General features: G+C 39.1%; 1 protein-coding gene across 1 annotated transcript; it reads left to right on the top strand.

The window, feature by feature from the left end:
* The first annotated feature begins 256 nt into the window (after nt 1-256).
* LOC127787515 (disease resistance protein RUN1-like) lies at nt 257-3,794 on the top strand. Its single transcript, XM_052315574.1, has 5 exons — nt 257-759; nt 873-2,010; nt 2,180-2,275; nt 2,540-3,280; nt 3,375-3,794. Exons 1-5 carry the CDS (start codon nt 257-259, stop codon nt 3,792-3,794), a joined length of 2,898 nt encoding a protein of 965 aa, XP_052171534.1.
* Nucleotides 3,795-15,051: the final 11,257 nt, after the last annotated feature.

Below are 15,051 nucleotides of genomic sequence, written 5' to 3'. Positions count from 1 at the left end.
TGGGGGACAAGCATATGCATATAATCAATTTTCTTGAGTTTTATGGCCTCCAAGTGACAATTAGAGAGCAACTTAAATCGGCAAAATAAATGTTTGGAATCACTTGATTTGACATTTAACTTGTTGGCAGGCAGTTGCCAAATATCAAAAAGCAACTTATATATAGTAACGGTTTGCTGACAATCATCCACAACATTCCGACCATCTAATAAGAAGACTGGGAGGGGGGTTTTCATCTTCATCTTTAAACTTGTCCATGGCTGCTAAATGCACAGTACAAGCATGCTCATCGTCGTACCCTTCCTCACCACACCACAAATATGATGTCTTCTTGAGTTTTAGTGGAGTCGATACTCGTAAAAAATTTACTAGTCATTTGTTAGTGGCTTTAGAACGAAATGGTTTGCAAACATTTAGAGATGACAAAAGACTAGATAGAGGAGAAGATATTGGGTCGGCATTATTTGAAGCAATTGAGGATTCAAGGATTTCTCTTGTTGTGTTCTCAAAAAGCTATTTTACATCCAGGTGGTGTCTCAATGAACTTGAGAAAATTATGGAATGCAAGAAGAAATTGCAGCATATTGTTCTGCCTATTTTCTATGAGGTTGAGCCATCTGACCTACGGGTGCAGAAGGGCATAATTGCAGGAGCATTGGCCAGCCACAAAGAAATAGATTCCAAGATGCAAAATTGGATAGCTGCTCTAACTGAGGCTGCCAGCTTGTCTGGTTGGGTCAAAACAAATATGGGGGAAAGGTACGATTTTTTTATTTTTATTTTTTTTGTTCTATTGTCTCCTTGCTAGTATTAATTGAAATGTTTATGATTTTTTTTTTTAATTTTTTTACTCATCTTGGACAAATTGGTAGGGATGAGGCAGATTTAATTGAGAATATTGTCGCAGAGGTAGCAAACAAATTAAGTCCAGTGCATCTAAATGTTGCAGACTACCCAGTTGGAATAATGTCTCGTCTACGAAAGCTTACTACACTATTGCACCTTGAGTCATCAAATAATATTTGTATTGTTGCTATATGGGGAATTGGCGGTATCGGAAAGACAACAATTGCCAAAGCTGCTTATAATAGTTTTCATCGTCAGTTTGAAGGTAGTAGCTTTGTTGCAGATGTAAGAGAAAATTCCATGCAGATAAATGGTTTAATTCTTTTGCAACAACAGATATTATGTGATATCTTGAAAAATGGAAGTTGTAATATAGGAAACTCTCATGAAGGGATTGAACTCATAAAAAGAAGGGCATTTTGTGGAAGAAAAGTTCTACTTGTTTTAGACGATGTGGATCATATTCAACAGTTAAAAGCACTAGCTATCAATCCAAAGTTCTTTCATCGTGGGAGTAGAATCATTATAACTACTAGAAATATTTCTTCTCTAAATTCACTAAGATCAATAGGTGAGGTATATACTCTTGAGGAATTGGATAAGTATGAATCACTTCAACTCTTTAGTTGGCATGCTTTTAAGGATCATCGTCCCATGGAAAAATATATGGACCTTTCAAATGAAATAGTGGAGTATGCGAAAGGCATTCCATTAACTCTTGAAGTTTTGGGTTGCTTCTTGTTTGGAAAAACAAAATCTGAATGGAGAAGTGCTATGGAAAAAATAAAGAAGATTCCTCATGAGGATGTTATGGGAAAACTCAAGATAAGTTTTGATTCACTTAATAAAGAGGATAAGGATTTGTTCCTAGACATAGCATGTTACTTTGCAGGGATGAGTGAAAATTTTACTATTCAAGTATTGCAAGCTTGTAACTTTTTTCCAAAAATTGGGATTCGATGCTTAGCTGATCATTATCTCATAAAATTGAAGTTGGGATTTGAGTTTGCACATGAGTCTCAATTCAAGCATCAAATAGTAATGCATGATCTACTTAGGGACATGGGGAGAGAGATAGTTCGACGAGAATCCTTTAATTATCCAGGTAAGCGTAGCAGATTGTGGGATCATGAAGATGCTCTTGAAGTATTGAGATATGATAAGGTTAGATCCATAATTTTTTTTTTTTTTGCAAATGTGTCTTTTGTCATTAACAATTGAACATTTGATGTTTAAGAATGTCAATTGCACATGCTAGTTCTTAATTCCATTTTTTTCCCCACTAATGTAATGTTTTCTCCCATGTTATCTATGCATTGGATTTTATTGGTAGGGAACGGAAGTGGTGGAAGGCCTCATTCTACTATCTCTCGATAGAAATGGCATCAAAGTGACTGCAAAAGCCTTTCAAAAAATGAGCAGACTCAGAGTACTTCATCTCAGTCATATTCACTTTAATGGAGGTTATGAATATATATCTAGAAGGCTAGTATGGTTACGTTGGCATGGTTTCAATCTCAATTTTTTGCCTTCACAACTATACGTGAAAAATCTAGTTGCTCTTGACTTGAGTTATAGCATGATAAAACAAGTTTGGAAAGGAACCAAGGTAATTATTTCTTATTTCTCTATTTCAAGTACTCACTCTCCATCATGCAATTATCAATTATTCTCTCTTCTTTATTTTCAACAGATTCTGGTCAAATTAAAATTTCTTTATCTGAGTCATTGTTATTACCTAACCGCAACACCTGACTTCTCTGGACTCTCTAATCTGGAAGAATTGTTTCTTGACAATTGCATACGATTGGTAGAGGTTGATGGCTCTATTAGATACCTCCAAAAACTTCTTGTTCTAGACCTTGCAAGCTGTAAAAGGCTTAGAAAACTTCCCCCAGGGCCTTGGATGTTGAATCCTAAAATACTTAATCTGTCTGGATGCTCTAAACTGGAAGCTTTTGCTAAATTTCAAGGAGCAACATCGAAGTCTGGATACTCGTTGCTGTCATCTTGGGCATTGCGGACAAAGAGTGTGGATTCTATTGTTTTGTCACTGAACTCCGTACAAGGCTTAAGGTGCTTAAAGCTTTTGCGCATGGAAAACTGCAGCTTGTCGAATATACCCACTGAAATTGGGACACTGATCCAATTGGAATGTTTGGATCTTGTAGGAAACAAGTTCTCTAGCCTACCAGACAGCATGAGTAACCTTACTAACCTAGTGCACCTTAATTTGAATTACTGTACACGACTCCAATCCCTCCCAAAACTTTCGGCAAGTTTGCTCTTTGTCGAAGTGCAGAATTGCCCATCTTTGGAAAGTGTATCACTTGAATCAGACTGGCAACACACGGACATGTTGTTTTACAATTGTCCTCAATTAGATGAGAACTATTTTGCCAACGAGCTTGCAAGAAATTTGCTCCATGTCTCGGTACTCTCTCTCCCCCTCTCTCTCTTTCTCATCATTTTGAGTGATTAATTTAGAACATATTAATAATACCCTGATTTATGTGTAATCATTATAGGGATCAGGGACACTTAGTATTTCTATTTCAGGGGACAAGTTTATAGATTGGTTGCCGTATCAGACTACAGGATCAAGCATGTCATTTGTAGTGCCAAGTCGTGCAAATCAAAGTTTAGTAGGGTGGGTATTTTGTTTAGTCTACAAAGCTGAAGCAGATTTTTGGCGCTTTTGTATCGAAATCCACAACAAAACCAAAGGCAATCGGATCAATCACGAACGAGAAGATAGCATACATCCCAAATCATTGGGACGCGGCCCCTTCAGAGATGGCACGGTGCTTGGCTATAATATGTCGTTTTGTCGGGAACATACAGATCAGATGCAAGGAGGCGATGAAGTAGAGATTTCCGTTGTATCGTATAATTTATCGCTCAAGCAGTGGGGGATTCATCCCATTTACCAGAATATTGAATATTAATTGCATGAATATTCATACATGATGACAAGAGGCAAGAGTATGGATTGGTGACCAGTCTAAGTACTAGTAACGCTCTTCAACCATTGATCCAACACAACAGAATCATTGAGTAAATATAGGCTGTCTTACATCAATGTATTGATGGCTGGGCAATAAACAACACGAATGGATGTTGTTTGATATTCCTTGAGAATCACTGAGTAAATAGGGTATCCTGTTCTGCGTTACAAATCATCACTAGTAGAATTAGAGTAGCTACTGAATCAGAAATAGAATATTATTCAAAGTTTCAATTAATATTTACAGAAAGAGATGATAAAGGGTGAGGTGAGAAGTAGAGATCAATGTAAATCTATTTAAATAATATGTATTGGTTTAAATGATATTATTTAAAATCCTCCTAGCCAAATATATTCCTCTAAATTTTGTAATTTGAAATAGTAATATTTTTAAATTATTATCTCAAAAAGGATTATAATTACATGAACATATGTCGGTAACTTTTTTTTTTTGTTTTTTAAAAAAATTGCATGAATATTAATTTATGATACAAAATTATATGAGCTTGACTATCATACAAACTATAATTAAAAGTTAATAATTACTACAATAATCAATTCAAAATATTGACTTAATAGAAGAAAAGGAGAAAACTAAGAAAGAATTCCTCTTTTCAAGGTCAAAGCGAAAATCAATAACCTGGTCTCTGGTCTCCTGTTAAGGAATGCAACCATATTCATATGCCACGCAGCACACGGCTCAGGTAAGAAATAATTTCTTTTCTCAAGGTCAATTTTTTTTTATTTTTTTCAAGAATTTTGAAGGCCAACGTCAATCAAGTGTTCTATAATAGGAAATGTAAATCAATCGGGTCCCATTGCCATGGAGCACACGTCCTATTTTTCATTTTAAAAGTTTCTTTGACCGTTGATTTATTCGATAGCTTTTGGTCTTACTTGTTAAATCAAGTTGACGAGGAGAATATATAAAGATTATTATTTAAAGATTTATAATTTAAATTACTAAATCCCTTAGATTCATAATATATATATATTTTATAAAGAATTAGACGCGACATAGAATCGTCCTATGAAAAAAAACACTTAAATAAACTGAAAACAGAAAAATTCAAAAAATCGACCAGCAAGACCAAGAACACCAACCAAGATAAATGCTGCAAAACTCAGAGAAAAAAACAACCTAAACTACCTTAAACCATACTAAAAATAGGCACCAATCGCCCCCCCCCCCCCCCCCCCGCGCGTGGTGCAGCAGTAAAGCACTAGGAGAATAAAATGAGTATCGAAAGTTTAAATTCTTATGGAGACAGCATCTTGTCGCCCTTTTGGGGGTTTCATCCGCATGACATAAAGAGGGATCTACAGGAAAAATAGTTATTTCTCGATTATTAACTCCAAGTGTGTATAGATTGTAATCGCATCTAAATTTACCTAGAGGGTGAATTAGGAAGGAAGACTGCTTTCTCCTAAGACTAATCGAGCGAAACACGAAATCTAATTTACCCCCCAAAAAAAAAACAAAAAAAGCACCAATTGCACAATTCATCCCATAGCAGTTGAAATTAAATCATGTTGTGAGAAAAAAAAGCAAAATGATAGCAACACAAATATTCCCAAAAAATATAGATGCGCTTGATGATTCCACTCAAGAGAATAGCAACAAGCAACAAGAGATTTCTCTAGTCTTTGATGACTCGATAGGGAAGGGCAGGTCCTTAATATCTTTCTTCAAAAAAACACACACTTTCTGATATAACTAATTGATAATAGCACATCAATAACAACAATTTATTGTAGCTAAATCCATTGCAACAAAAAAACACTTATTGAGGCATTCTTTTTAGGGTATTTTTTAAAAAGTGTAATATAAAATATTATTTTAGGACATAATTTAAAGAAGTATCCCAATAAAATAATTTTAACGAGACGCAGCGATGCAGTATCCTAATGAAAAAATCTAATATGATAAAATTTTTGAAGTGCCCTAATATTCTAATGAGACTTTGATGAAGTGCCCTAATAAAATAATTCTAATAGGGTAGAATTTTTGAAATATTCCAATAAAATAATTTTAGTGAGACACTTTGGTGAAGTGCCCTCATAAAAAAATTTAATATAATATAATTTTTGAAGTGCCTTAATAAAAAAAATTCTAATGAGACACTTTGATCAAGTTGATATTTTACTTTTATATTTAGTTTTGATAATGAAAAATAAATTGATTTATACCTTGTTATGGGTATTTTCTAGACCACCTCTTATGGGTTGGACTTAGTCAAGCAAGTCGGCCCGATATCTTGAAGCCCAATGGGCCCAAGGCCAAGATCGTCAGAGTAAGGTCACGCATTGCTGAAATTTGAGCTCAGACCGCGGGAACCAAACAAGCTCCCAACAATGTTTTTAGTTCGCTGGCTGAATCGTTTAGCTCACATAACAAGAAGACCGCAAAATAATCGGAGACGATATTCATCTACCTTATCTGAGGTAAATCAAATCCCAAAAATCACAGCGTTTGTTCCTGATAATTTGAAAACGATAACGCCATCCACATAGCAGAATCCTTCTACATTTAGAACTCATTCAAGTTGTAAACACCCCTCTATAAATAGGGGTCGACAACCATTGAATGGGAGAGAGCAATAATATATTATTATTCTGCCAAAATTATCAGGGAACGGTCATGGACTAGGCATCATTTTGGCCGAACCACATAAAATTTTCTTGCGTACAATTTGTTCTTTGTTCTATTTGTTTCTTCTCTTTGCATTCGTGTTTATTCTCTTAGTGTGGGCTAACAAATTACAGTCGACCAATTCCAAACGCCGACATTTTGGCGCTAGAGGAAGGGCCAGCTCTGAGGAAGAAACACGAGGAGTTTTGAAGCGGTAATTATTAATCAAGCTGAAGATCATATTAGCTAACCGCCAGAAGTTCCGCTAGTCGAGGGCACAGTCGTAATCACTGGAACTACTTCTATTCCCCCATTAGTTGGAGCAGCCTCAAGCATCCCCTCATGGGTTCCCTGTCAATTTGTGGCCCCTATCCTTGGGATAGAGGAAATTCAGGCCTGGAAGCAACGCCAAGAAGCACTGGAGAATACAGTCATGCATCTCACTAATGCGGTCAGAGCGTTAGCCCAAACACAGGTTCAAGCCGGCCAAAAGTAGGTGGAGATTGCACCACCCGGGGGTGTCCTGCAGCCTCGGGGTGAAAGACCCGTCCCAAACGAAAAAGAAGTCAGATGAACATCGCAACGGGTTGGATTTATTCACTCCTTGAACTCTTGATCTAGGAGATCGAAAAAACGGTAACCTCAGGGGAAGGAATTGGAGGCGCACCCCACAAATTTGAGGGCGAGAGTGAATCGTTATGGAAATTGCCGTGAAGAGGTTCACGAAGGGAGTCGGCCACAAACCGTAACTAGCTAGATCCTAGGAATAGAAGACTACGTCTGCCACAAGATCGTTATTCGCCAGAGCGAGATAATGGATGGGAGAGACGATCTCCCACCGAACAATCTATGGATTAGGACCGCACAGTGGAGGAATTATTACAGAGGGTCCAACAATTGGAGGCGAGACACGGGGCTCATGGTCGGAGGTAAGACCGTGGAGAGAAGACCCCATTCTCCAGGGAAATAGAGTTGGAACCTCTCCCTCGTAGATTCAAGGTCCCCAACTTCCCTCAGTACAATGCAGATGGCGACTCATATGACCACCTGGATACTCTCAACGTCCAGATGGACCTGCAGACTTTTAATTCGTTGGTGAAATGCCGAGTCTTCCCCGCGACTCTGGGAGACATATGTCGGACTTGGCTAAGAAGTCTCTATCCTCGCAGCATCTATACTTGGGGGAAATGTCAGAGGAAATTTATCAATTAGTACAGATCGCTTTGGAGGCAACTCGCCCTATCATGTCACCTCGCTACAGTGTTCCAGCGGTCCAACGAATCCTTGAAGGATTATATTGAGAGGTTCAGGTGAGAGGTTAATAATGTGGAGAACCCATTGGACAAGAGTGTTTTGACTACGATATTTGTGGGGCTTCGAAAGGATGGGAAGCTCTATGAGAGCATCTATAAGTCCCCCGTAAGGGACTTAGGTGAGTTCTACGATCGAGCTATGAAGGAAATCAGATGGGAGGAAACTTTTGGCTTGAAGAAGCCAAGTAACCAAAAGGATGGAAGTGGAAGCACTGTAATACCCCATATCTATGTAAGGTCGCCACGTAATTTAGATAAATTTAAAATACCAAAAATTGGGCTTAAAAGTAAAATAAATCGTTGAATCGACCGAAGGGAGTACCTCGGACCCTAGATAATTAATAAAAATGGTATAGCATTATCAAGTAATATAAGTTATGATTTTTGGTGATGAAAGAAATTGGATCAGGAACAATTTTCGGTACAACTGTCGACCGGGCTGAGAAAATCGAATCGACGTAAGAGACGTCCGAAAAGTCAACGGAGCGTGTCAATAACTAATATTTGATGTATAGAACAACCCTTAAGTGGTTTCGGGTTGAATCGAGTGGATTTAAGGTCAAAACGATCAGTCAAGCCTAAATGTAATTTTCTGATTTTCTCCGAGGGAGGTCAAAACGGTAATTTTTCAGAAGTTTCAAGGGAGAAATGAGAAGTAATAATCTTGAGGGTCTTGGTGATGGTGTTGGGAAGATCAGGGGCTTGAGAATAAGGGCAAAAATGCAGAAGGAAGTTTCAAATGGGCTAAAATGCAATTTTTGAAAATTTGCCAAAGCATGGCAGATCTGGCCGCGAATTTGGCTGAAAAATCTGGAGATTTGGGTAGCAAATCTTGTCAAGTCATGGCCAAGGGTAGTCTAGGAGGCGTGTGGGAGAAGAAATGGTCGGAAATTGGCCACGTGGGGGTCAGTTTTGGCCTATAAATAGCAAGGGTTCTTGGCCGAATTTGGAGCATCAAATTGCTCGGTTTTGAGGATGAATTGAGGGAAGCCAATAAGGGGCTTTTGATCCTTGAGGCAAGAGAAGAATTTCTGGTAAGTTTCGTGAGTTTTCGAGGTGATTTGAAGGGTTTCGAAATCTGGTCGGAAAAGCGAGGAAGACTGTCATGCCATGCCTGAAACTGCTCGATCGGAGGGTTTTTTGGTGTGCTTTCGATCGGGGGTTGGTGCCATCGTGATCGACTGGAAGAGAGCTTCCAGCTGGTGTGATCGGGGGCGAATTCCGGTACCGGCCGGCGACCAACTCGCTGGAGAAGAAAGGGCGCGTGCAGTACACGCGTGGCTGCCACAAGCAGCACCACTCGCCCGTGCGTGAGGGCGCGTGAGGGCTCAGGTATTTTTGAATTTTTTTTATTATTTTTAGAAAATTATTTTATGAATTATTATGTAAAAACATTTGAGAAAATAGCTGCGTAGATAATTATTTTGGATTATTAGTGATAAGAAAATGGGAAAATATGAGGAAAATTAAGAAGAAAATTATATTTGGAAAATTGATGGATAGATATGATAAATAGGGTGCCTAGCGAGTTAAGGTGAAGTGACTTATGCAAAATTCGAGGTGGGCACGCAAATTGAGACATTTCACGCATTTTGAGGAATCTTGAATTTAGCTAAGGTAAGTGGTTCTATCGAAAAACTCATTTGTGTCATATGAATGGTTTACTGTGAGTGTTCATCCCCATGGCTAGGTTTATTGATGGTTTTCCAAATGATTATTTACACTTGTATTAGATTTTGTACGGCAAATTGCATACATTAAGATGTTGATTTTATGCATGTTATGATTTTTCGGCATTGGCATGTTGTGTTGTCCATGTGGGACGTGGGTTGTTACTTGTGACAGTACTCGGGATGCGTGCCAAGGGTTAATGCTATGTGACCCACTTGGGACGGGGCTGAGACAGACTTCACCCTACGGTACTCAAGTGGCAGAGCTGAGAGTGGACACCATCTCAGGTTCCTTTGAGCAATAGCATTAATACCGAGGTGTCGTCGATTCCGGGGATAGTGTTGATGTGATACTCTTGGGGCTAGGGTTGTGTTGGGTTTTGGAATGCTTTTGAGTAGGAGCGTAATGCCTAACAATGATAATGGGGTGATTCTCGGATTCATAAGTTGAGGTTGTCCCTCTTAAGCAGGATTGTGTTTGCCAATGGGTCGATGTGGTCGTGTCGCCTTTAGAGAGACTGCATTTTCCCTGGTTAGGGCTAAGTGCTATGTGGTATTCTCTTAGGCTGGGGCATGTCAGGATTTATCTGTTTTATATATGATTTTGCATATTTGCATGAAAATGTTTTTGAACTCTCACTTAGATGATTCAACATCTAATTTGGACTATGTCCCTAGAATATTCAAACGTTCCAAGTGAAAGTAGTGGTGCCAAGGGAAAGGATGTCGTCGAGATGTAGCTGTTATTTTTAGTAGGTCTTTGTCTATGATTACGATGTTTAGAGATTATCTTCCTGACTTTGTTGGGTAGTAAGCGAGGTAGAAGTTGCTTTCCTTTTATTCCTAGCAGCAGGGGTAGCTCAATCCTTATTAACCCCTCCTCACGAACTACCGACATTTGGCGCTTAGCTACAACCACGGTCACCTCGTGCTGTAAAGAGAAGGTAGGTTGCGTGTCAAGGACCTACTCTTGCAAAGATATGATTGTTGAGTGCGGTTGGGGCTAGGAAAAACGACGATGTCGCGACTCTCTCTAGCCACCTGAGAATGAGGCTCCGCTCTTCGAACGTTGACCGGGCTTCCAGAGTTAAAGTTTCACCATCTCTGATGACTTTGGCAAGGGCTCGACCTCTTGACGAGCTCTTCCTTCCTTGAACGAACTCCCGTTAAAGTCAACCACATCAAAAGAGGACTTTATCTCACTTTGGCCCCGAGCTCCGATGTCTTTCTCCCTGATTGATTTGCAACCAAAGGGGAGGAGTGAGCTGGTATTCACGGAGCAGGAGGTCGGTAACCTCAGAGTTGTCCATATTAGTTTTTTCTTCTGAAGCAGCTTGAAGCCCCTGTGTCTCAGAAATGGTCAGCTCAGGCTTCGTACCAGCAACATCTGCAAGGTAAAAGAGAGACTTGTAAAAAAAAAAAAAAACCAAAAATTCTCATTACAAGTGTGAGTTGAGGGTCCAATTACTTGGTACGAGGATGAAGCTGAAGTTACTAAGATTATGGAGGGAGGTATAGGAGATGTAGAACCAATGAGTTTTATAGTCCTCTATATTGGACTTGCCCTTAGGTTTACCCTGAGGCAAGAGTTTCTTACAATCAGAGGAATGAGCTGCCATATAATACAGCCCCTCTTTAGTACCCTTGAAAGAATAAAGGTACCTAAGGATTTTAGGTGATAGAATAGGAAGGTTGTTCTTTTTGAAGAGTATGGATAGGGAAGTGAGCTGGGCGAATTTGGAGTCAGCTTGAAAGGGGCAAGTTTTAGGTCATTGAGGATATCTATGAGGTAGGACTGAATTGGAAACTTAAGTTCAAATTCAAAATGCTAGGGACTAACAGCTACAAACCCTAAATGAGGGAAGGTTGTGTGGTCACCAAGGGAAGGCACCATTATGCTATTGTCGTAGGGCAGGGGTACTCTGAAGCGTGACCTAAGCTCGCTGATCGTCACCTTCGAAGGATAACGCTTGAAGACCTCACTAGTTATGCGTTCCTCGATAGCTCGTTGGGCGACTACAGGGTCAACACGCTAGGGTACTCTTTCGGGTACCTCTATACTAGGGGAGATCGTATCATGTGCAGTCTGCGCCCATGCCCCTTCGTTGTGCTCTAAAGAGCTAGAGGTGCCATCATTTTCTACCCTATGGTTGTAGTGCTTCTGACCTGATGTAGACATCTACGATAAAAAGACAAAAATAAAAAAAGAAGAGTCAAGTCATTGAGGGAAAACTAGTCCTCACAAACTAAAGTTCCTAAGGACACTTCCTATCTATCAGATCGTGCGCTTCGCAACAAGGTATTGCTTATGGTAGAGGGGGATAAATCTATGAGCCTATTAGCCCTCTAAGACAAATGAATGTTAATCCTAAAGTCAACAAACCCAAAGGCTAGGTGACACATCACTTGATGCCCCCAAAGATACACAACCATCGCTAGAAAGTGAGGTGTGGAAGAGGAATCAACAAAAAGAAGGGGAGTAGTGGTAAAAGCGAGCTAATGGGTTATGAGAAACTTACTATTCAGGATTGATCATTATAAGAGTCAGGGATGAAAGCCAACGCTTAACGAAAACATGACAGAGATCTTTCTGAAGCAACACATGAAAGCTTCAAAAGCAGTCGATAATGGACTTCTCGGAGTCGAAAAAAGAAGAGTGTAAGAGTAAAAGTCGTTTCAAAATAACACGGTGAAAGGGAAAAGAATTCCCTCACGCTTATATAGGTTGGGTTGTTCCACCGTTGGATTGAGAGACCGACGACCTACCCTAGATCTAACGGTGACATATAAAGTCATGGGTCCTATGAGTATAATGATTAAGCGGTTACGAGAAACGTGGGCATTAAAAGCACTTCTGACAAAACTTATGGCATAAAATGATGCTATTTGAAACGGTTGGGTAGAAGTCTGAAAGACGAGTTGACAGTTCACATAACCCAAATTTGATTAGCATACATCAGCTCCTAGTCCGAAGATCGCATTGCGAGTTGGGGGGCTAGTGTTATGGGTATTTTCTGAACCACCTCTTATGGGTTGGACTCGGCCCAGCAGGCCAACCCGATCTCCCAAAGCCCAACCAGCCCAAGGTTGAGGTCGTCAGAGCAGGGTCATGCGTCATCGAAATTCGAGCTCAGATTGTGAGAACCAAATGAGATCCCAGCAATGCTTTTAGCTCGCTAGTTGAACCGTTCAACTCGCATAACAAGAAGACAGCAGAATAATTGGAGACGGTATCCATCTACCTTATCTGAGGCAAATTAAATCCCAAAAATCACAACGTTCGTTCGGGATAATTCGAAAACGATAAGGAAACGCCATCCATAGAGCATAATCCTTCTATATTTAGAACTCATTCAAATTGTAAACACCTGACTCTATAAATAGGGGTCGATAACCATTGAATGAGAGAGAGCAATAATGTACTGTTACTCTACCAAAATTATTAGGGAACGGTCATGGACTAGGCATCATTTTAGCTGAAGCACTTAAAATTTTCTTACGTACAATTTGTTCTTTGTTCTATTTGTTTCTTCCCTTTGCACTCGTGTTTATTCTCTCAATGCAGGCTAACAAATCACAATCGACCAATTTCGAACGTAAGTCATAAGTCAAGTTTATGGTTTTCAACAAAAATCAATTTCAAATACTTTGTTAAAATAAAAACTAAATGAATTATATTCCTATATGTAATACCCTATGTTGGCATGAGGTTGCCATGTAATTTAAATGAGTTTGAAATACCAAAAAATTGGTTTGATAGTAAAATAGGTTGTTGAATTGACGACAAAGAGCGCCTCAGAACTTAGATGTCTAAAGAGGGTATGTCATTAACGAGTGTTTCGACGCAAGATTGATGACACCGAAAGAAATCGGATCAGAGACATTTTCGATACAACTATGATTCTGGCTGAAAAATTGAATTATTGTAAGGGACTTTCAAAAAGTCAACGAAACCTCTAATTAGGTTCATATTTAGTATAAGGAACAACCCTTAAGTTGTTTTGGGAAGAAACAAAGGGATTCATGATTAAAATGTGATTCTTGCTTATTTTTGGGCTTAAGTGTAATTTTTAAATCTAGTTGAAAAGGGGTCAAAAATGATATTTTCCACATTTCTTGGGCCAAATGAAAATCATGGAACTTAGGGGTTCTCATGGTAAAATATCAAAGTTTAAGGACTTGAGGAAGAGGGCCAAAATACAGAAGGAGGAAGTTGGGGGTCAAATAGAAATTTCTGAAACTTGCTACCAATAGCATGGCCAACTTGCCGCAACACATAGAGCCCAAACCTAATAATGGGACGGTAGGATCTTGCCAGCGTATGGCTAAGCATGGGCCTATGAAGCTTGGAGGCAAAGCCATGGCTTGTGATTGGCCCAGGGGTAGCTGGATTTCGCCTATAAATAGGTAAGGGTTTTGACCAAAAATGGAGCATCAAATTGCTCATGTTTTGAAGTGTTTTTCAGAGTTAGAAAGAGGGCTTTTGCTCTAAGGGTCTTGGGGATCATTTTTGAAAATTTTGGAGGGTTTTCGAGATGATTTGAGTGGCGTTCGAAGGTTGGCCAGAAAAATGAAGGGTCATCATAGCTAGACTATTTTTGGATGGTTTGGGGAATTTTCGGTGGTGTTTTTAGGCCAAGAAGCATGCCAATAGGATTAACTTGAGGAAGGCTTCAAAGTGGTGCAAAACGATCGATGATCGGAGCATATCCAGTGATTGAAAAAAGGAATAAGACAATCGGTGCGTGTGTTACACATGTGGGTCTTCATGCGTAGGGCACGTGGAGTGAGGTATTTTTTTGAAATTTTTTTAATATTTTTAGAAGAATATTTTATGAATTATGGTGGAGAAAAATTTAGGAAAAACATTGAGGAGGTATTTATTTTGAAATTTTTTAGGAAAAAAGGAAGAAAATAAGGAGAAATTATGAGAAAATTATGAAAAAATAGATGTTGATATATTTTTGAATAAATATGATGTCTAGAGATCGTTAAGACTCGAGGTTGAGTAATAGTACGATTATTGAGGCCTAGCACAAAAATCGAGATTGGGCATGAGAATCGAGGTATTCTGAGTACGTTCAAGGTGAGTGTTTGCCCTTAGAACTCGGTTTATTGTGAGTGGTTCTACCATCAAAACTTGACTTGTTTTATACAAACAGTTTTGATTTGTGAGAATTTTTACTTCAAACTTGATTGTTTGTGAATGTTCTGTCTAAAACTTTGTTTATTGCGGGTGGTTCGACCTTTTGATTTTGTTTCATGCAATGGTTTTGGCATGTGAATGGTTGATTTCATGTGGATGGTTCATTCAAAGTGTTTATTTACGTGCGTATTGAAATATCATTTTATGTAATGCAACATTACATGTTGTGGTTATGGCATTGGCATTTGTGTTGGACATGGGTAGTGTTTTCTGGGATGCTTTTAAGTGGGAACGTAATCTCTGACGTGATTGTGGTGAGTTGGGTTCCTGCGTTGATGTTGACCCTCCCGTATCAGGAGTGGTAACGATTGTTCTCGAAGTGTCGGAGAGATGCGTTGATGTTTCCCCTTTTAAGCTGGAATTGTGTTATGCTAATG

This window comes from Diospyros lotus, chromosome 12, assembly GCF_014633365.1.
Source record: "Diospyros lotus cultivar Yz01 chromosome 12, ASM1463336v1, whole genome shotgun sequence".
Taxonomy (NCBI): domain Eukaryota; kingdom Viridiplantae; phylum Streptophyta; class Magnoliopsida; order Ericales; family Ebenaceae; genus Diospyros; species Diospyros lotus.
The sequence above is the reverse complement of the archived record's forward strand: the minus strand, read 5'-3'. Positions and strand labels throughout refer to the sequence as shown.

What these genes read in the sequence shown, in the direction of transcription:
- LOC127787515 (XM_052315574.1), top strand. Translation starts at nt 257, where the DNA reads ATGGCTGCTAAATGCACAGTACAAGCATGCTCATCGTCGTACCCTTCC. An exon ending in AAAACAAATATGGGGGAAAG is followed by an intron (nt 760 to 872) that starts GTACGATTTTTT and finishes ACAAATTGGTAG; the next exon opens with GGATGAGGCAGATTTAATTG. An exon ending in AAAAAATGAGCAGACTCAGA is followed by an intron (nt 2,276 to 2,539) that starts GTACTTCATCTC and finishes TATTTTCAACAG; the next exon opens with ATTCTGGTCAAATTAAAATT.